Source organism: Aricia agestis, chromosome 17, assembly GCF_905147365.1.
Source record: "Aricia agestis chromosome 17, ilAriAges1.1, whole genome shotgun sequence".
NCBI classification, from domain to species: domain Eukaryota; kingdom Metazoa; phylum Arthropoda; class Insecta; order Lepidoptera; family Lycaenidae; genus Aricia; species Aricia agestis.
In genome coordinates, this window is record NC_056422.1 from 3709123 (window position 1) to 3732451 (window position 23329).

The 23329-nt window shown below is 39.5% G+C and overlaps 1 protein-coding gene across 2 annotated transcripts in view; it reads left to right on the plus strand.

Moving 5' to 3' along the window:
* LOC121735304 (beta-1,4-N-acetylgalactosaminyltransferase bre-4) overlaps positions 1-23329 on the plus strand; it is a 182411-nt gene that overhangs the window by 156857 nt on the left and 2225 nt on the right. The window contains exons 2-9 of one of the 2 annotated variants that reach the window (XM_042126085.1): positions 15526-15598; positions 16855-17053; positions 17367-17665; positions 18303-18438; positions 18853-18950; positions 19841-20030; positions 21435-21557; positions 22590-22685. In XM_042126085.1, the coding sequence (XP_041982019.1) occupies positions 16884-17053; positions 17367-17665; positions 18303-18438; positions 18853-18950; positions 19841-20030; positions 21435-21557; positions 22590-22685 (1112 nt within the window). In that variant the 5' untranslated portion in view covers positions 15526-15598; positions 16855-16883. Of the gene's footprint in view, positions 1-15525; positions 15599-16854; positions 17054-17366; positions 17666-18302; positions 18439-18852; positions 18951-19840; positions 20031-21434; positions 21558-22589; positions 22686-23329 lie in introns of those variants that run through there. The other variant, XM_042126086.1, reaches the window with a different exon arrangement.

The window sequence follows — 23329 nt, forward strand, 5'->3', positions numbered from 1 at the left end:
CACGCTAAGACTAATAGGAGCGAAGAAATAGAGGAAAATGTGGAAAAAAACGGGGAAATTTATTTGAAAGGGCTAACTTGAACGCGCTAATCTCAGGAACTACTGGTCCGATTTGAAAAATTCTTTCAGTGTTAGATAGCCCATTTATTGAGTAAGGCTATAGGCTATAAATTAACACGCTAAGTCTAATTAGGAGAATGTGGACAAAACAGGGGAAATTATTTGAAAGGGCTTATCTCGCGAACTACTGGAGCAATTTTCATGTACGAGTATTTGGCACAGATAAGAAGTAGACCACGTGAAGGGTCATAGGCTATCGATTTCAATCATTTTTTGCAGTGGCTATATATTTATACGTGGGAAAGCCATGCTTCGGCACGAATGGGCCAGCGCCACCGGAGAAATACCACGTTCTCACAGAAAACCGGCGTGAAACAGCGCTTGCGCTGTGTTTCGCCGAGTGAGTAAGTTTACCGGAGGCTCAATTCAGTTGGACACTAGCTATAATATATTATATTATAGCTAGTGTCCGACCGAAGGTCTATTTTTGGCCGAAGCCGAAGCCGATTAATCGGCAATCGCTACAACCTTCGGCGGAAGCCGAAGCCGAAGGTTTATAATCTTAATCGCTCGACTCTCAGTAGTTAATTTTTACTTACTTTTTAGTAGGTATATTTGAAACTTATATATTATATAAGTTCCAAATATGGTACTTATTAGGAAGTTATGAAACAGGCCCTAAGTATGAAGAATCTGTCAAAAAAGTTGTGAATAGCCTATTTGGCAGTTTATCAAAAAGTGGTGAAACAGGCCCTTAACCTAACATTATTGTAATACTATCACTTGTACCACACTCGAGACGGTAAACAGAGTGAAGCCTTATCGCCCCGGCGCCAGTCGCAGCCTCATCGGCAGTCTGACGCGTCATGACGCTGTGTCACTGTGGGTCACTATGACGTCATATTATGTGTGTTGTGTAACTTTGTGTTAGCAAATGCATAGTTATCGGAAACTATTAAAATGATTCTGGGTCACAATATATAATATTAATTTATAGATAAATATAGGATGTCACACGTGTATTGAGTTAGTGCGTAATAATTTAATAATTAAAAGAAAATTAAAAAGGAACACTAATTAATAAACTGTTAAGAGCTATAAGTGTCTAAACACACTATGCCGAACTTCCGCCGCGGAAATTCGGCATAGTGTGTTTAGCCACTAAGTACTAAAATTATTATTTATCGTTAAGAAAGCCCTAGAAAAGTAAGCAATACTGTCGATCATCATAACCCGACATTTCTTATCTACGGTATAGCTACAAGAGTCGCAACTAGTGACCAGAACTTGTAATTCAAAATGGACACATCGCAATTTGCAGCATACTTCCAGTAAGGGTCTGTTCACACAATACGATGCGACATGAAAATTTGCGTTTTAGTCGACGCCAAATCGTTTTGGATATGTTTTAGATCGCTTGTTTTCTAAAACAAGAAATGGAACAGCAAGAAATGGAAAGGGCGTAAGCGACAAAATGGTTTTTGTCGCGTAATTTAAAAACCATAAATATATTTCATATAAGCTATCGGCAAATTATAGTGTATGCTTGAACTAATCTATGTACCAATTGTGGAAGCTAAAATCACTCTCCTCTGTTGGCAAAATTAGAATCCCTGTTTTTATAGAGGTCTTTTTGATTGATTATTCTGTGTTGTATAAAAGTTGATCAATCGTGTTATGCTATGGGCAGGCATGTCCCACTCGCGAGAATAGGTATCGAACTGTAAGTACCACCCGCGGGTGGCCAATCAGTAGGGACTCACAAGCGAGCGGTGACGCACGCGCAAGATTTTTCGTCGCGTATCTACTGTTTATTGATCATAGAGGAATTTTATTCATGATACTGGTTTAACCGCTGTGACAAAATCGTTATAAATCTTATAAAAATGAACAATTAAGAAAGGCCAATGAAATATGTATTTAAATATAAAAAGTAGATAAAAACTATACAAACATAGCAAATAAACCAATTTCATACAAAGAAACGCACAAACTACACAGAAATAAACACAAGTTACTATGTTTAAATTGTAAAAGTTTCCTGCACTATAATTGAATATATAAAACTACTATAAAATATAGGTTGGGTTACTAAAATTTTATATTACTATAAAAAGGTTTGCTATTCATACCAATAGTAATTAAAAAAAAAATTTTGTTTTCTAAAAGGCGATAACCTTGATTTCGTCAGAAAAGGTACGAGTTATGCGATAGACAGAGAGCGGACATGTAGGTGAATATAATTGTAGGCACCTAGCACTGCGCGGTCGGAATTTGAACTTAATAGTATCGTAACATGAGTCGTTATTTCTTTAAAAGGGTTTCGCTAGTGAGACTTCTGTTGGTACTACTAATATATATTCTGTGCTATGGGTAATTCAAAGATAAAGACATGATGAATCGTGACAATGAACTTTAATTTCTTAGCTTTAGTCATTGTTGAGAAAAATCGATATCACTGCAGCCAAATTATCAAGGCGTCACCTTTATTAACGCTGGCAAACTTATTCATAATAATAATTTAATATTCCTCAACTAATCCTGTGATACAGTTTGTAGTTCAAATATCGAAGATCACGACTATCGATTTCAGGAATATCGAATATCTCAATATTAATATCGGCGTGAAAAATCCCACGTTGCGGCCATTACCCCACACTTATTGTGAGCTATGTAACGGCCGCCTCGGGGCTCCTACCTCATAGCGCGAACCAAGACGTATTGATGATATTCAATATTTGTAAAGGATTTTGAATTGTATGTCATTGGGACTGGGTATAAATTGATTTGAAATAGGAAAGTGAGCTAATATTTACTGTAGAGGTATACTCGCAGACTGTTGAATATAATGAAATAATACCATAATGATAAGGTTTAAACTCATTCGTAATATTATGGGTAATTCTTATTTTAAAAATGCGAAAGTGTGTCTGTCTGTACCTGTTCACGCCCAAACCGCTGAACCGATTTTGCTGAAATTTGGTACGGAGATACATTGAGTTCCGAGACAGGACATAGCATTCCGGAAAAATGTATAGCTCACACTCGATAAACGACTTTTGGCGCCGCCAATCAAATTTATTTATTTATTGTTGTAAGGACACAAAACATTAAAAAACTTATAGAAATGATCATAAATAGTCAAGAAAAGCGGATGCATGTACCTTAGTAGGTGACACAGCATTTACAATAGCAAGTTCAGGCAGAATATTATAACATCACAATAATTAATTTAACTAAAACTAACAGTAAAATTAATTTTATACTTAAATACAAGAAACAAAAATAATAATAGCAATTCAATAGTAAAAAAAAACACAAAATAAAATAAACAGCAGTCAAATAGGATAATATAGTCAAACATATAAATAGTTAAAAGTATACTAAGTAATTAATGATTAAAATTAGTAAAATCTAAAATGACAATATATAAAATTCATAAATTATTTCATTGATATTTAAATTAAATTAATAAAACATGTGAAAAATTAAAAAATATAGTGACAATTACTTTACCATATTATACAATTAATAAAAAAAAAAAATTGCATTTCATTTAACATAAAAGTGACTAAAAATTTTCTTTTTAAATTGGTTGAATGAGTCGTGAAAAATGTCTATGTCAGCTAAATCATTATTAACAATATTATATTCGTTACTCATTCTAAGGATTGGTGCGTTAAGACCTAGATTAGTTTTGCAAGGAGGACCGCGTAGGATCTTACTTATCGGTCGTCGAGGCAGGTGGTACGGTACAAACACTGAAAAAAATTTCGTTGGTCCGCACACTGAATCAACTTCTCTGATAGGACAAAGTACTGGGAATATCGTACCATGGGGTGTGAAATACCCATGTTACCGTGACAGGTCAACTTAGCGCTGAAACGGGTTAGGGTCGCTTGTTTAATCCTCTTTGCCTTTTTTGTTCATAAATCTTTAGAAGTGAAATGTTTTTTGGCTAATTGAATTTAATGGAACAAGAATGCGACATTTTTTGCTCCCCTTTTGTCCTTCCCCGGAACTCAAAGTATCTCTATACCAAATTTCAACAAAAATCGGTCCAGCGGTTTGGGCGTGAAGAGGTAACAGAATTATAAAACAGACAGACACTTTAGCATTTATAATATTAGTATGGATTCATAATATGACAGACTCTCTTAGTTCCTTTTAAGAGAGCGACTAACGCAAAAAATCAAACATTGTCCTTCTCTCTTCACACTCACGCCCCTCTTTCATATGGCAGGTGAAAAAGGGCGACGCGGAATCATCGTCCTTTTTCACCTGGATATGAAAGACGTGTGTGAGTTAGTTTTTTCTTCATTATTCGATAAATATACAACATTTTAAAAATCCGCCAGGTCAGTGTATCAATGATAGAAATGATCATTCTATACAATGTGTTAAAATATAACCTTATTTTAATAAAATAAATAAAATAAAAAACATTTATTTTCAGACAAAGAAGTCCATATTATAAATAATTTTGTGCCAATAAAATTATAAAATAACAAATAATCAAAATGCAGCTCATCTTGCTACCCTGACATGTAGCTCAGTGAGCCTGCGAAGGAGTGCAGAGTCAATTCGCTCAGCTCCGCTGCTAATTTTGCACGGTTTTTTATGTAGTTATGTTATTATGTTTAATGTAATTATGTTTTATTAATGCACGGTTGCGGCAATATATAAAAATTCGTGAATATTAGATGCATCTTTGTGATTTTTTTCTATCGAGAAAATTTTAGGATATCGTGTTTTAGCTCAGATTAAATTCTTAGAAAATGAAACAATTCGGGGCTTATTTCCAAGTATAAAAATGAATTATAAAATTGACAATTTTTGGATAGCCGCCCCCTTAATATACGAACTAGATCATGTCCACAACTTTGGTGCGCCGAAATTCTTTTATTATTCAGCTTCGCCTCGGCCAACAATTACATGTGATCTGAGACATTTCTTATTTTCCTGGGTGCGTAATGTACTACTACGCTAAAAAGATTTTTCCCACGAACTAAAAATATTTGTCCTAAAAATGGAGATTCGAAGTGTATTACAAAATCTAAAAGGTTTTTCTTCTTTTGTGTTAACTGCGCAGAAGCTATTACCTAGTTTTTATTATTCGTAGCTATTACCTAATAAATCATTATCTATCTAGTGTTGCAATAGATAAAAATAATTGTGTTTCCCCTTTGTTTCTCTCTTTTTGTCCTTTCTAAAAGGGGATGGTTGTGGAGAAATTATAATTACACTTTTGTTTAGTTTCGCGAACTTTGTTTGTTAAATTGTTTTCGTCATGACGCAGGTGCTGGGAAAGGTTTTGTTTTCTTTTTGTTATTTATTTTCTCCAATTTGTACCTAAATAATATACGGGGTGTAACAAAACTAAGTGATAATACTTTAGGTTGTGTATGAGTACCCTGTATGTTCACTGCGAAAGTAGCAACACTGAAAGAGTTTTTGGAACGAAGTTCTTTATGGCACGTTCGGCGTTGCGATAGGAGGCTAGACAGAACGGTATTTGACCTCGACACTTTTTTATTAGTAAGTACCTGCATAGTAGGGGCAGAGGGCGTTGTTAGTATTCCTGGGTGTCTATAGATGGCGTTTTTTTATAAATTTTTTGAGTATATAATATGTATGTAACAGGTTTTTTGATATAGGAAATAAACAAATAAACAAATCTTTATTTCGCTTAAAGAAACTTACACGCTAATCTTACACAAACTCTGATTTCCACACTAGGATTCCCTGTGTCGTGGAGACCAGTCTCTTCCATCATGCACATAAATACTAGGAAACAATATTCAATTAAGTACTTTTTTTTTATGAAATAAGGGGGCAAACGAGCATACGGGTCACCTGATGGAAAGCAACTTCCGTCGCCCATGGACACTCGCAGCATCAGAAGAGCTGCATGTGCGTTGCCGGCCTTTTAAGAGGGAATAGGGTAATAGGGGAGGGTAGGGAAGGGAAGGGAATAGGGGAGGGTAGGAAAGGTTATAGGGTAGGGGATTGGGCCTCCGGTAAACTCACTCACTCAGCGAAACACAGCGCAAGCGCTGTTTCACGCCGGTTTTCTGTAAGAACGTGGTATTTATCCGGTCGAGCCGGCCCATTCGTGCCGAAGCATGGCTCTCCCACGTATAAATATTATTTTAACCAGCTAATGACATATTTGATATTACTACAGACAGACTACTACAAATATGTTCCAAGTCTTTTTAACAAAACAATGTACTTAAGTATTTATAGGTAAAAAAAAAACATTTTTTTTTTAAGTAGACGACTGTATACTGTATACAATATACATATTATAATAGCATCACCAGACCAACTAAAACCAGCTACAGTATGTGTAAGTTAGTGATGAGGTGAGTTACTTACACATGAGACCTGACTTTTATTGCAATATTATTTATTATATTATTGTGTGTGTGTATGATGATAGTAGTGATCTTGCAGTGTTGTGGTATGTCGGAGCATCCTAGCCCTACGACGGCGGTACGTCTTGGGTTCAGTGGCAGTGTCTGCTAGGATGCTTGTGTGTGTGTATGTGTGTGTCTGTGTAGTAATTTGTAGTGTTAGTGTGGCAACGCTTCCTAGCCCTACGACGACGATAGCGTCTTGGATTCAGTGACAGTGACTGCTAGGATGCTTGTGTGTGTGTGTGTGTGTCTGTGTAGTAATTTGTAGTGTTAGTGTGGCAACGCATCCTAGCCCTACGACGACGATAGCGTCTTGGATTCAGTGACAGTGACTGCTAGGATGCTTGTGTGTGTATGTGTGTGTCTGTGTAGTAATTTGTAGTGTTAGTGTGGCAACGCTTCCTAGCCCTACGACGACGATAGCGTCTTGGATTCAGTGACAGTGACTGCTAGGATGCTTGTGTGTGTGTGTGTGTGTCTGTGTAGTAATTTGTAGTGTTAGTGTGGCAACGCATCCTAGCCCTACGACGACGATAGCGTCTTGGATTCAGTGACAGTGACTGCTAGGATGCTTGTGTGTGTATGTGTGTGTCTGTGTAGTAATTTGTAGTGTTAGTGTGGCAACGCATCCTAGCCCTACGACGACGATAGCGTCTTGGATTCAGTGACAGTGACTGCTAGGATGCTTGTGTGTGTATGTGTGTGTCTGTGTAGTAATTTGTAGTGTTAGTGTGGCAACGCTTCCTAGCCCTACGACGACGATAGCGTCTTGGATTCAGTGACAGTGACTGCTAGGATGCTTGTGTGTGTGTGTGTGTGTCTGTGTAGTAATTTGTAGTGTTAGTGTGGCAACGCATCCTAGCCCTACGACGACGATAGCGTCTTGGATTCAGTGACAGTGACTGCTAGGATGCTTGTGTGTGTATGTGTGTGTGTCTGTGTAGTAATTTGTAGTTTAAAGTAGACGACTGTATACTGTATACAATATACATATTATAATAGCATCACCAGAGCAACTAAAACCAGCTACAGTATGTGTAAGTTAGTGATGAGGTGAGTTACTTACACATGAGACCTGACTTTTATTGCAATATTATTTATTATATTATTGTGTGTGTGTATGATGATAGTAGTGATCTTGCAGTGTTGTGGTATGTCGGAGCATCCTAGCCCTACGACGGCGGTACGTCTTGGGTTCAGTGGCAGTGACTGCTAGGATGCTTGTGTGTGTGTATGTGTGTGTCTGTGTAGTAATTTGTAGTGTTAGTGTGGCAACGCTTCCTAGCCCTACGACGACGATAGCGTCTTGGATTCAGTGACAGTGACTGCTAGGATGCTTGTGTGTGTGTGTGTGTGTCTGTGTAGTAATTTGTAGTGTTAGTGTGGCAACGCATCCTAGCCCTACGACGACGATAGCGTCTTGGATTCAGTGACAGTGACTGCTAGGATGCTTGTGTGTGTGTGTGTGTGTCTGTGTAGTAATTTGTAGTGTTAGTGTGGCAACGCATCCTAGCCCTACGACGACGATAGCGTCTTGGATTCAGTGACAGTGACTGCTAGGATGCTTGTGTGTGTGTGTGTGTGTCTGTGTAGTAATTTGTAGTGTTAGTGTGGCAACGCATCCTAGCCCTACCCTACGACGACGATAGCGTCTTGGATTCAGTGGCAGTGACTGCTAGGATGCTTGTGTGTGTGTGTCTGTGTGTCTGTGTAGTAATTTGTAGTGTTAGTGTGGCAACGCATCCTAGCCCTACGACGACGATAGCGTCTTGGATTCAGTGGCAGTGACTGCTAGGATGCTTGTGTGTGTGTGTGTGTGTCTGTGTAGTAATTTGTAGTGTTAGTGTGGCAACGCATCCTAGCCCTACGACGACGATAGCGTCTTGGATTCAGTGACAGTGACTGCTAGGATGCTTGTGTGTGTGTGTGTGTGTGTCTGTGTAGTAATTTGTAGTTTAAAGTAGACGACTGTATACTGTATACAATATACATATTATAATAGCATCACCAGAGCAACTAAAACCAGCTACAGTATGTGTAAGTTAGTGATGAGGTGAGTTACTTACACATGAGACCTGACTTTTATTGCAATATTATTTATTATATTATTGTGTGTGTGTATGATGATAGTAGTGATCTTGCAGTGTTGTGGTATGTCGGAGCATCCTAGCCCTACGACGGCGGTACGTCTTGGGTTCAGTGGCAGTGACTGCTAGGATGCTTGTGTGTGTGTGTGTGTGTGTCTGTGTAGTAATTTGTAGTGTTAGTGTGGCAACGCATCCTAGCCCTACGACGACGATAGCGTCTTGGATTCAGTGACAGTGACTGCTAGGATGCTTGTGTGTGTGTGTGTGTGTCTGTGTAGTAATTTGTAGTGTTAGTGTGGCAACGCATCCTAGCCCTACGACGACGATAGCGTCTTGGATTCAGTGACAGTGACTGCTAGGATGCTTGTGTGTGTGTGTGTGTGTCTGTGTAGTAATTTGTAGTGTTAGTGTGGCAACGCATCCTAGCCCTACGACGACGATAGCGTCTTGGATTCAGTGACAGTGACTGCTAGGATGCTTGTGTGTGTGTGTGTGTGTCTGTGTAGTAATTTGTAGTGTTAGTGTGGCAACGCATCCTAGCCCTACCCTACGACGACGATAGCGTCTTGGATTCAGTGGCAGTGACTGCTAGGATGCTTGTGTGTGTGTGTGTGTGTCTGTGTAGTAATTTGTAGTGTTAGTGTGGCAACGCATCCTAGCCCTACGACGACGATAGCGTCTTGGATTCAGTGACAGTGACTGCTAGGATGCTTGTGTGTGTGTGTGTGTGTCTGTGTAGTAATTTGTAGTGTTAGTGTGGCAACGCTTCCTAACCCTACGACGACGATAGCGTCTTGGATTCAGTAGCAGTGACTGCTAGGATGCTTGTGTGTGTGTTTTTCGCACTTTTGCACCTTTGCACCTTAGCCCTACGACGTAGGTGTCTTGGGTTCAGTAGCAAGGTGCAATTGGTGTACGAGTTAATAATGTTTTCAGTGTCATAATAGTCTTTACTCAATAACCAGTCGTGAACAGCTTGTTTACAAGAGTACTTTGTCTTATAGACTATATTTAAGGATTTGTTTATTTTACAGTATAACGATGGTCCCATAATATATGCAAAGGATTTATTACCAAACTTTACTTTATGTTTCATTTGAGTGTCCTTCGAACTCGGTCATGATCTACTATCTGATCAATTGCCGTTTTGTGGAACCTTAAGATAACCGACAGAATATAAAGTTGGCGTACAGATAGTTAAATAAATTCGTTGCATTCGGGTGTCCCTTGACACCTCTTAAGTTTTTTTTTTTACTTTTGCATTGAAAAATTCATGACGGTCGGAAGCTTGCCCTTTCAGCGCTGCTACTTTCACAGTGAACTCTTTATAAGTAACACATACACACCCTAAAGTATTATCACTTAGTTATGTTACACCTTGTAATTACACTAATTTGTAATTTTACTATACCAAGACTGCATCTAAACCATATCGAAAGTTAACTATTGAAAACTATTTTGCAGAATCGACTATTCTACAGTTATAGTGAAACTCCATGATTATTGATAAATGTATTCCATAAGCCGACACTATCGAAGAGGAGGTAATGGTGCGATCGCATGGGACGCCATGGGGCATAGTTTGATATAATATGGAGGGTCAAGATATACCCTATGTTGTTTATATACCAGTGATGTGGGGTAAATGTAGGTTATGTTTTACGTTAAAAAACTGTATTTGTTAAGACTGCAAATTCGTTGCGTGAAAATTCGGATATCGCGTGGGAACCGTAAATTTTTTCTGGTTAAAAAGTATCCTATATATTTCTCGGGACTCAAAGCATCACCATACCAAATTTCAGCAAAATCGGTTCAGCAGTTTGGGCCTGAAGAGGTTACATGCAGAAAACCGGCGTGAAACAGCGCTTGCGCTGTGTTTCGCCGTGTGAGTGAGTTTACCGGCCATCCCAATCCCCTATTCTATTCCCTTCCCTTCCCATCCCTAACCCTATTACCCTATGCCCTCTTAAAATTCCGGCAACGCACGCTTCTGATGCTGAGAGTGTCCATGGGCGACGGAAGTTGCTTTCCATCAGGTGACCCGTTTGCTCGTTTGCCCCCTTATTTCTTAAAAAACAAGAAAATTAGTATGGATGTAATTAGATCCATCGCAAATAGTCTGAACTCTAGATAACAAACTGTCTATAATTGGAATAGCTATTTCTATTAAAAAATTCAAATTCAAAACTATCAAAACTAGCCAAGTTTCGGTTATTAAGATAACATTTTAAACTTTCGCGTTGCATTATAATTAAACTTTTTAATCGGGACTTAACGAGAAAAAGTATGTACTCGTAGTAGCATTACTACTTAAATAAGTCGCGTTAAGTCCCGATTAAAAAGTTTAATTATCACAACTAGCCGTTCTCAAAATTTCATAACTGAAGTATCAAAACTAGCCGGCCCGGTGTAATATCGCTCACACAATGTCCACCAGACCGTGAACTTTCGGGAACATTCTATACTCATAGCCTTCCATAACGGCGGATTGAAATATTATACTTATCCCTTAAGACGCTCCCCCTACGGAGATGCCGTAATTTTCCGTTTTTAGAGCCTTATTAACTCATTTGAACGCTACAAAATTATAATAAAATACACCAATGATCTTCAGTATACGAACATTCATTTCATAGTTATTAATTTCCTATTTTTGTTTTCTATACTCATTATATCAGCTTTCAAAGTAATACCAATTTATTTAAATTCAAGCATACATTCAGTATCTCCCTAGAGTCCCTAGTATTATTTGAAACACATGCCAATAGATTGACAATTTCAGTAACTACATTTGCCGTTTGAATGTTTTTAGGTCAATTTTGAACTATTATACGTAAAAAAATAGAATTTTGGTGCGATCTCGGCAATGCGGCAAATGTATGGTCAAGGTCGTTTGCTCAGGGGATGGCCTTAAGGTGTTCCATCACCGGGAGCATTCGCGTGAAATATTAATTATAGATTCGACTTTGAGCATTACATAGCAAGTTGACTTCACTGTCGCGTAGCATTGATGTTACAAGTTGTATCAAGATATTGCACATTGTATCATTACGTCATATCATCTACCTGCATGCCAAATTTCAGCCCGATCGGTCCAGTGGTTTGGGCTGTGCGTTGATAGATCACCATGTCAGTCAGTCACCTTTGAGGTTTATATATATATAGATAGATTTTTAGTAAATTACAAAATTGTTTAGATAAAAACTAAAAGTTTCAAAAAGGATTTATTTTTAAAGTCAAAAGTTACTAAGGTTCCGAAGTATACAGGTTGTAACAAAACTAAGTGATAATACTTTAGTGTGTGTGCTCCTTGTAGAGAGTTCACTATGAAAGTGGCAGCGCTGAAATATTTTTTTTTCGTGATTTGTATGAGCAGCCCCAGCATCACGAGTTTTCCCATAAAAAAGTGAAAAAAAATTTTACTCTTTCAGCGCTCCTATTTTTACAGTGAACTCTATACACGGGACTCATACACACCCTAAAGTATTATCACTTAGTTTTGTTACACCCTGTATACCTGTATAAAAAATAAAAACATTCGTTATGCCTAAAAACACTTATTAATTTCCCCGTACGTTTCAGCAAAGGGTTGGACGGACAATCAGTGTTTTAATCAGCGACCCTCTGTATGTTTGTCTCACGTGGCGGGTCATATTAAATTTTTCCACAAACAACGGCCGTACGTGCGCCGCTTACCAACATGTAAATACGAACGGTCTCCTGGACTATAACGTGTACATTCGAATATCAACCCTATGCCAAAGACATAGAGTTTATTTTACGATGCCGTAATTTGAGTATTTTGTTGTAGTGGTATTGAATTAACAACCTTAATGGCATAGTTATACATTTTATATTCAAATGGCTTTCCGGAATAACAAATACGAAGTCCGATTTTCGGACAAGGGATGCTCTCGAGCGAAACACGTGAGTGTTTCTATACCGATGTTATTTTTTTTTTGTTCGAATCCTCGTTTTTTTCCGATTGGTGAACGGTTGATTGTAAAGGTGAAACTGAAATTCTATATCCGTACTAATATTATAAATGCGTAAATGGGCCTTTAAGTGTGAAGAGGTAACAGACAGACAGACAGACGGACACACTTTCGCATTTATTATTAGTATATGAATTGGATAGTTTATACGTGGGAGAGCCATGCTTCGGCACGAATGGGCCGGCTCGACCGGAGAAATACCACGTTCTCACAGAAAACCAGCGTGAAACAGCGCTTGCGCTGTGTTTCGCTGAGTGAGTGAGTTTACCGGAGGCCCAATCCCCTACCCTATTCCCTTCCCTACCCTCCCCTATTCCCTTCCTATCCCTACCCTCCCCTATTACCCTATTGCCTCTTAAAAGGCCGGCAACGCACCTGCAGCTCTTCTGATGCTGCGAGTGTCCATGGGCGACGGAAGTTGCTTTCCATCAGGTGACCCGTTTGCTCGTTTCCCCCTTATTTCATAAAAAAAAAAAAGTTTGACTATCTAAAGCAGCCTTTCCCAAAAGTGGGCGATAACGCCCTCTTGTGGGCGCTGAAGGTGTGGGACCCAGAAACAATGGGGGCGTTGTTGTGTAGAGAGTCATTTCATCTGGATGCATTTTAAACTGAAACAATGGGGGCGCTAAAACATAATTTGTTCTCCAAGTGGGCAGTAGACAAAATAAGTTTGGGAACCTCTGATCCAAAGAGACTGCTATTAAAGTTATAATTTTTGTTCGTCGTAGTCTAAAAATTAAATATTTAAAGTTTTACCCTGTTTTCCGAAGTCTTTTATGTTTTTTGCCATTTTATTCCCAGTCGAAGTTCGATTGCTAGTTTTAATAATCCGGAGTTGCGAAACTTATAAAAGGTTTTCGTGCGAAAAAGTCGGGAGTGTGGCAACATCTGTTCGGGAAAGTCGCCGACTTTTTGTTTTAATAAGACGCATAGTTCTGTGATACATAAATCTTGGATATAACTTTTTGTGTCTTACTTTGATTGCTATAAGAGTAAAGAAAAATATATTTAATATAATGTAGGGTGTAACAAAAAAGTGTTAATACTTTAGAGCGTGTATGTTCTCCTTATTTACAGTTTACTGTGTATGTAGCAGCGCTAAAAACAATATATTTTTCAGTAATTTGTATTGGTAAATGCCCCAGCGTCATGCTCTATTTGCCCATATATTTTTTTATTAAAAAGTAACTCTTTTAGCGCCCGGCTTTCACAGCAAAGTATGTAAGGGACACATACACGCCCTTAAGTATTATTACTGTTAAGATAAGTCTGCTACCTCTTAACCCAAACCGCTGAATCGATTTTGCTGAAATTTAGTATAGAGATACTTTGAGTCCCGGGAAAGGATATACGACACTTTTTACCCAAGGAAAATGTACGGTTCCCGCGCGATAAAAGAATTTTGTGGAAACAGAGTTAGGCCATATTGCTTGTCAGTGTTTAATATTACATTACAAAATGCGCGTTGTACTTTAAGATTAGTGTAATTTGGCCGTCATCACGTACTGCCGACTCGACATCCTCAAAATTAAACTCTGAACACATGACAGGAAGAAATGGGATATAATATTTAAAGAGAGAATATAAAATGGCTCCCTCCATCTTGTGAGAGAATATGATATGACTCCCTCCGGCATAGTGGCTTAGATTAGGCAGTTATTTTAAACTAGATGTTACAAGTATATCCCATGAGAACCATACGTAAAGATACGATACATTTTTAGCCACTTTGTAATATATTTTGTGTGTGTTAGAACTTAGAGCGCGGTTAGCGAATTTGTTCGAAGGTTGTTTTAAAACAAATAATACAGTAAGATCGTAATTTATAAGTTAATGACCCCGTGCACTTCGTATCACTTCCATATAAAACGAGGGCTAACCCAAAATTAAAAAAAAAAGATTTTATAATTCATTTTTATACTTGAAAATAATCCCTGAATTGTTTTATTTTCTAAACATGGATACAACATTATTTTTCCAAGAATTAGATCTGTACGAACACACGATATCACAAAGATACACAAAGATAGATCTAATTTTCGCGAATTTTTCATATATGCATTGCCATAACCGTGCATTAAACTAAGTTAATATTTTAACACATTGTATAAAATTCTATCATTGAGACACTGAACTAGCGGATTTTAAAATGTTGTATATTTATCGAGTTATTAATAGGTTATTAAGAAAAAACTAACTTGGTGATAATTCCGCGTCGTCCTTGTTCACCTGGCATATGAAAGACGGGCGTGAACGTGAAGAGAGAAGGACGATGTTTGATTTTTTGCGTTAGTCGCCCTCCGTCCACGAATATTTCAGTACTTACTTAAATTAGGCAAATCGGTTCCTAGACGTTCTCGAGATTTAAACGAGACTAAGAAATTTTAAAAATTATTTTCATTTATACAGGGTGTACGTGTACCTTGTAGAGAAACTCTCTGTGAAAGTAGCAGCGCTGAAAGACCAAAACATTTTTTCACTTTTGGATGGGGAAACTCGTGACGCTAGGGCGCTTGCCCATACAAAAGTGAAAAAAAAATTTTTGGTCTTTCAGCGCTGCTACTTTCACAGTGAGCTCTCTACAAGAAACACGTACACACCCTTAAGTATTATCACTTAGTTTTGTTACACCCTGTATAAAGAGATTTATGAGTTTGCAACATACCGCGCTGCATTGTGCAGTTGTGCGTTACAAGACTCCTCGATTGAACATAATCGAATGCCGAAGACTGGTAATTTTTTCTTGAAAACTACTCGATCCACTTTGATAAAATTTAACACAGACCAAGTTGACCACGGGAAAGGATATAGGCTACTTTTTATGACAAAAATTGTACGATTCTCGTACCCACAAAACATCTAGCCCAATATAGGTCGACTATTTTCTTTCCTCTCTCCTACTACTGTAGTGTTGTTTTGTTGTTGTTGTGTTGTAAGGTGTAACGACACCTTCTGTTTCAGGTCAAGTCGTCGGGATGAGGCGGTGAGGACAATGGGCCACTTCCATAGGCCACCTTCGCTGCAAACAACAAAGGTAAAGTGATCCTTAACACGTAGCCATAAGGGTTGTGTGAGAGGTAAAATGAGGTGGTATTTTGAGTGCTAGTTGAGTGTGAGTTTTGTGATATTTCTATGCAAACAGTACGTGTAGGTCAGTTCACATTTATCCGTTTTATCCTGGATTGGGAATTTGGGATAATGTAAGCCGAATAAGGATAGCCGAAGCCGCAAAAGATCATGATATGCCCAAAATATCCGTAGTTTGTTTTACTACACTTCATAAATAATTTTATAAGAAAGTACAAAATAACGTTTAAGATTTCTAAGAATATTTAGGCATGTGTATCAAAGCGTTTGAATGTAATTTCTGCGTTTTCTCATTAAACTTGTTGATTAGATTTAGGTTAATGTAAACATTGATTAAAACGAATCCCATAATCGTTAAGCGTTTATTAGTCGTTTATCTTAATAGGTAAGGCCTTTATTAGTTATTACATAATACCTAGAGTTGTCTAGAAATCAGCCTAGAATTTAGCACAGACATAGTAACCACGGCGCAGAAGATGGGCTACTTTTTATCATGAAGTCGGTTAAAAAGAAAATGTACGATTACCGCGAATTTTTCCTTCGCGCCCACAAAATATCTACTCCTTGACAATTCAAATGACAAGTTAATGTTTAGACTTTATAATTGTGATCGTCTAGGCTTCACTTTAGCCTTTCTTCACAAAAATTAGAGAAAGTAGGTACTTTCTATAGTCTTACAAGGATCAATTTGCACTTGGATCTTTGTAGCGCTGTACTCTAATATGTAATCTTCCCTAGGTATCCGCCATCCGGCGGTGGTATAATTATGAGTAGGATGGTTTTCTCATAGTAGGTTCTACAGTCCCGCAAGAATCCTTTTGCACTTTGATCTTATACTACCGCAATATAGAGTCCTGCAAGGATCCTTGCAGGACTGTAAAGTAAATGATGACTTACCACGAGCCGCGCTGCGCCAGCTCGAGCCACGCGCCGTGAGAACGTAGTGGCTCGAGTGAACGTAGTGGCTCGAGGTGGCGCGGGCTGGCTCGAGTAGGCGCGTCCGATCCGATTGAAGTTGGTGTCTTCAAAAGCGCGGCTTGCGCGGCTCGAGCGGCTCGAGCGGCTCGTGATATTATATGCCGTGAGAACGGGGAGCGCGGACTCGCCTGTTGGCTCATGTTTGCTCGTACAAATCGGCTCGCCGCGGCACAGCTCGTGATATTAATACGCGCCAGACAGCATAACATATCTGATCGTCCCCAGGTATCCGGCGGTGGTATGCGCCTGCGTTGATGGGCGGCGCGGGGGGCGCGGGGCGCGCGGGGCGGGCGCTGCGCCTGCTGCTGCTGCTGGTACTCGCGCTGGCGGCGGTGGAGTACCTGTTCGGGTCCATCCTCGAGGCGGGGCCCCTCCGGACGTACCTGTATACGCCCCTGGTGAACGTCACCCAGCCTACTCTCAAGTATGTATAATACTATGGATGTTCACTTTAGTCTTCTCAAATATAAAGGAAAGGATTCGTGATATTACTTATGTTTGTCAAATTTTAGGGTCAACTTAATTGGTTACAAAAAGTAAAGTAACTACTTATTAGTTCAAGCGCCATTTATTCGTCTATTCGTCTGGGCGAATTTTGACATTTCCATTGATGGTCAGTGGCTTTTTTAAACATTTAAACACATTGTACCTAATAAAGAATGAAGTTGTGAATGAGTTAGACTTATGTGTTCAACGAATTAAACGTTTTATTCAATAATTATTTTTATGTATTTCAGAACCACAGACAAAACACCCACGAACTGGCCTAAGAAGATGGCGATTCACGCCTACCAGAACACCACCCTCAACAGGACTGTGACGCAGAACGTCACAGCAAACATCACAGCGTCACAGAACGTGACGAGAAACGTCACAACGTCACAGAACGTGACGAGGAACGTCACAGAGGACACCAGTACCCCCCTCATCACGAAGCTGATGGAAGGACTCAAGAATTTGGTCACTCCCGAAGACTTTGATTTCAAAAGTCTGGAACCTTCTATGCCGCTTTGCGACGCGATGCCTCCGGATTTAGGTAAATACCAACAGACGTTGTTTTATTACTTAAGAAGTAGACAAATTTTTATCACGCAGATGCTCTATTCGTGCCCTGGGGGCTGGGAGGTGTCTCAGTTAAGCTGAAGCACCCAGGGGTATGTGGGACTGCCCGCTGCATCGGCGGGCGGGGGTCGCCCACAGCCTCGGTGGTTTACGCCCGCGCGCTCTGCGATAGTTTATCGGGCGATAGCAGTAGCCGTTGTAGGCGATCGTAGTAGAAACCGCCCGTCTTGCGATCATCGCCCGCAGAGTTTGCGGGCCACGACCGCTGCGGGTCCGCACAAATCAGCGGTCTCGTGAGTTCAGAAATAAAACCGCATCTCCGCAACCGCGGCGGGCGCGGGATAAACCCGCTCCGTGACTTCTTAGCCTCAGGAACTCGCACATGGAGTATTACTTCTGCGCCTACAAGCTACAGATCATAATAAGACTGACGACAACTCTGGGCTGAAAACAGACATACACACAGAATATAGACCAAACTTTTAACACACATTGTTTTTGTTGGGGATTAAAAAACAAGCAAACTAAACTTAACGCCCTAACTACTTCTAATACAAAATGGGTTTCTACAATATGGGTATTGTAATACAATTTGGGCTTCCACATTTCAGGTCCAGTATCGGTGAACAAGACCGAGGTGGAACTGGACTGGGTGGAGAAGAAATACCCTGAGGTGCACCGCGGCGGGCGCTACTCCCCGCCCAACTGCACCGCGCGGCACAAGGTCGCCATCATTGTGCCGTACAGGTATACTATTTTTTTTTTCTTTTTTTTTTTCTATTTTATCTTCCTTATACAGGTAAAGTGTGTGCTACTAGATTAAGGCGAAGATCCGGATTAAGTAGAGGTGCGGTATCAGCCTGAAATTTGGGGGAGAAGGCACGAATAATGACAGACACAACTGTATTTCATACGGCCATTACCTAGTCCCCACGTCCTAGTTACGAAGGGCAGAAAAAGTGTAAATTTTTTAGCCGTCAAAACAGCGGTTGAAAGAAAAATCAAATCATTTAATAATATTTTAATTTGTAGTAAATTATACAAGATGTTAGTGTAAACACGGTTTCAAGGATAACGGTGTTTACACTAACACACTGTATAAATAATGCCATCTTGTTTTATCTTTATATCTTTATATATTATTTTTCTTTGTTATTTCAGAGATCGTCAGCAGCACCTTGCGATCTTCCTCAACCACATCCACCCGTTCCTCATGAAGCAGCAGATCGAGTACGGCATCTTCATCGTCGAGCAGGAGGGTAATACTTTGTCTTTTATGTTCTTTGGTACTATCAGATTCATAGACAGGTTTGGTTCATAGGCAGATGGCGGACCTTCGCCTTCTGGTCGGATTATGTCAATTCAATATTCAAGATGATCTGTTGGCTGAGTTTGATATAACGCGACCAAATTACACGGGTCTCCCATCTGCCTATCATTCCGTTTCTTCGATGATACATTAGTTATACTCTGTACTAGACCCTAAATAATACATTATACAATACAATAGCACTTTATTGCACACCAAAAAATACAAAAAATATAGAGAGTGTAACAAAACAAAGTGATGATACTTATAAGGGCGTGTTTCTCCGCTTCCTGATAAGTGCCGGATTGGCTATCCACAACTTATCTGACAGATATTCCATACTTCATCTGTCAAGTTAAGTGGTGGATAGCCTATTCGGTACTTATCAGGAGGTGGTGAAACAGGCCCTAAGGCTATCCACGACTTATCTGACAGATACTCCATACTCTATCTGTCATATAAGTTGTATATAGCCTAACCGGCACTTATCAGAAAGCGGTGAAGCAGTCCCTTTCTCTGGATCAGACTGATCCAGAGATTAGTGGCTATGGCTCCTTCCAGTTTCGGCAAGCAATCTTAAAGTTTTGTTTTGGAGTATGCAGTCATTTAAGTTGTGGCCTATCGACACTTACTTATCAGAACGCGGTGAAACAGGCCCTTACTCTGGATCATACTGATTGTTATTCCTTGAAAGCGATCCGGCGGTGACATAATATTAGTGGCTATATCTCCCTCCAGTTTCGCCAAGCAATCTTAAAGTTTTGTTTTGGAGCAGCCCAAATCAACAACTGCTTTCTTCGCCAAAACAAAAACTTGACCAACCAAACCAACTTATTTCAGGTACGAGCAGCTTCAACAGAGCTAAGCTAATGAACGTTGGCTTTGTGGAGAGTCAGAAGCAGAAGGCCGGGGGTTGGGGGTGCTTCGTCTTCCACGACATAGATCTCCTGCCGCTGGACTCCCGCAACCTGTACTCGTGTCCCCGGCAGCCGAGACACATGAGCGCTTCTATAGATAAGCTTAATTTCAAGTGAGTATAGGATATTATGGCATTTTTTTTATTATTTTTTTTATTGTAAAATTGGGGCCGTCTATGGACTGTTCGTCCATATCCTTTTTTTGTTATTTTATTATTTAGATTTTTCGCACCAAGGATAATTGAAATAACATTATAAATTTTAATTAATTGTGGTCCATCACGGACACTTTTTTTTTATTAATATAATTTTTTTTTTATTATTATTATTATTATTATTATTATGGCATTTGAATCACACTTATTAAGTTATTAATAGTGTCTAACGCCCTATGCACATAAAATTTGTTTGCAACTGCTGTCTAAAACGTAGTGATTATATTCTCTTTGCTGCTGTCTAGAAACTGACCAAAAAGCGGAGGCCGTAGATCTAAAAGTCACCTTGCGGCCGAAAGTGATATACGAAGCGTATTTTATACGTGGGAGAGCCATGCTTCGGCACGAATGGGCCGGCTCGACCGGCGAAATACCACGTTCTCACAGAAAACCGGCGTGAAACAGCGCTTGCGCTGTGTTTCGCCGAGTGAGTGAGTTTACCGGAGACAAAATCCCCTACCCTATTCCCTTCTCTACCCTCCCCTATTCCCTTCCCTTCCCTACCCTCCCCTATTACCCTATTCTTCCTTAAAAGGCCGGCAACGCACTTGCAGCTCTTCTGATGCTTCGAGTGTCCATGGGCGACGGAAGTTGCTTTCCATCAGATGACCCGTTTGCTCGTTTGCCCCCTTATTTCATGAAGAAAAAAGTCTCTTGTTTGTGACGTTTATAGACACAGTCATGTAGACAGCAAACTTGAGACTTGAGAGGCATGCTCACCATCACATCCTTTAACCAATTTCATCCAAGTTCTGGCATGCCATAATATGCAAAATGATACTATTGTGGATCCACATTGACAGGCCGGCAGGCATTAGAGTGGAACATGCTTTTTTTATGAAATAAGGGGTCAAACGAGCAAACGGGTCACCTGATGGAAAGCAACTTCCGTCGCCCATGGACTTTCACAGCAGCAGAAGAGCTGCAAGTGCGTTGCCGGCCTTTTAAGAGGGAATAGGGTAATAGGAGAGGGTAGGGAAGGGAATGGAAGGGAATAGGGGAGGACAGGGAAGGGAATAGGGTAGGGGATTGGGCCTCCGGTAAACTCACTCACTCGGCGAAACACAGCGCAAGCGCTGTTTCACGCTGGTTTTCTGTGAGAACGTGGTATTTCTCCGGTCGAGCCGGCCCATTCGTGCCGAAGCATGGCTCTCTCACGTATGATCTCTGTTCGCTCTGTTTCTCGAGCAACATTTTACACAGGCTACGTCAGTTCTGGAAGTTTGTATCAACGATGACAATCGTCACGTTTCTCGATTTCTAATCATCGAGTTTTATTTTAATAAAACATTATTTTTTCAGGTTGCCGTACGAGGACATATTCGGCGGGGTGTCGGCCATGACGCTGGAGCAGTTCACGCGCGTCAACGGCTTCTCCAACAAGTACTGGGGCTGGGGCGGCGAGGACGATGACATGTTCTACAGGTATACAGTAGCGGCGTTTGGGAGGGCGACGCTGGACGACAGCCCAGGGCGCCGAATAAAAACGGGGGCTCAAGGCAAACTAAAGGGGTGCCAATATTTTCAGCACTACCAGCACTCTAGGTGCCGAAAAAATTTCGCCACGGGCGATGGTAGTGCTAAAACCGGCACTGCAGGTATCGCCGCGTTAGTTTCCGAACCGGTGGTAGGCAGTAGGCACCATGTACACTTTCAGAAAATATAAAATTGTTTCAGAAAATAAAAATAGTAGAACTGTATTACCACAATGTCTACTCTGGTATTACTTACTTAAGTACACAAAAATCCAAGTTCGGTCTTACAATAAAACGTCACGTATATATATTTCAAAATAAATTTAATTTTGGAATTATTATAAACCAACGTTTATGTTTTATATTTTATCTTACCTAGGTACCTGTACAAATTATTGTAATTTTTTTAAATTTAATTTAATAATCATATTTTTATGAATCGCGTTTATATTGCGTCTATAACAACCTTCGCGCTCATGTTGCTAAGCAATAAAATATAATCGCACGTGATTATACTAAACTACCTACAATAAACATTAATTAAAACGCGATAGCTTAATATCATAAAGTAATATATAAGTACTAAAATAAATTTTTACATTTTAATACCGGAGTTGCTAAAATTGCATAATATATAACTTAGTTAAACGTATATTTTTTATATTTTACCTTACGTAGTACTGGGCCCCTAGACGATCAATTTTATTGTCTATAGTTGAACAATATTATTGAACAATTTATTTGACAATAACATTGAAATCAATAATATTGCACAATACGTGAAATTGAACAGTAAAATTGATTGTCAGGGGCCCGCGTATTATAAAAACTGCAAACTCAAACTCAATAATTTTTTTATTCAGAATAAATTTTTGCAAATATTCTCTGAAAGTCTACATGATGCCTACCACAGATTAAGTGCAATATATTCGTGCAATATTATGATAGTGATTCTAAAATAGCACCGTCCATCATATTTCAGACTGAAGAAGATGGACTACCACATAGCGCGGTACAAGATGTCCATCGCCCGCTACGCCATGCTTGACCACAAGAAATCCTCGCCTAACCCTAAAAGGTAAGTTATTATTACGAAGGCTAAGGAGCCCTGATATTACTGCTTCTATTGGCATTCACAAGTCAATATATTATTATGCGTCAAAAAGTCTCCAACATAAAGTGAGACTGCTCGCGACACTAAGCGGCCACGACGCGACACGACATTTTACGTTCCATAGAACTGATGTTTTACAAAATTCACGTTCCATAGAACTAATGTTTTACAAACGTGAATCTGATGTAACAGTTCTATCATATTCTATGAAACAGTCGCATCGTGTCGTGTCGCTTTTAGGGAATGCAATCTTGATCTTGCAAGATCAAGATTCCACCAAGATCTTGAGTGATTTTCCAAGATTCAATCTTGAAAGCCATCAATCCTGAATTTCGAAATCCTGTTCGCGATCTTGACAAAATAGTCCAAGATTGTAACAAGATTTAGAGATTTTCAGATTGTTCATAAAGATTAGGGTATATCTAATATATAAAATTCTCGTGTCACAGTTTTCGTTGCCATACTCCTCCGAAACGGCTTGACCGATTCTCATGAATTTTTGTGAGCATATTGAATAGGTCTGAGAATCGGCCAACATCTATTTTTCATACCAAAAATTATTTATATGGCAAAACAACGTTTGCCGGGACAGCTAGTTATATGTATAA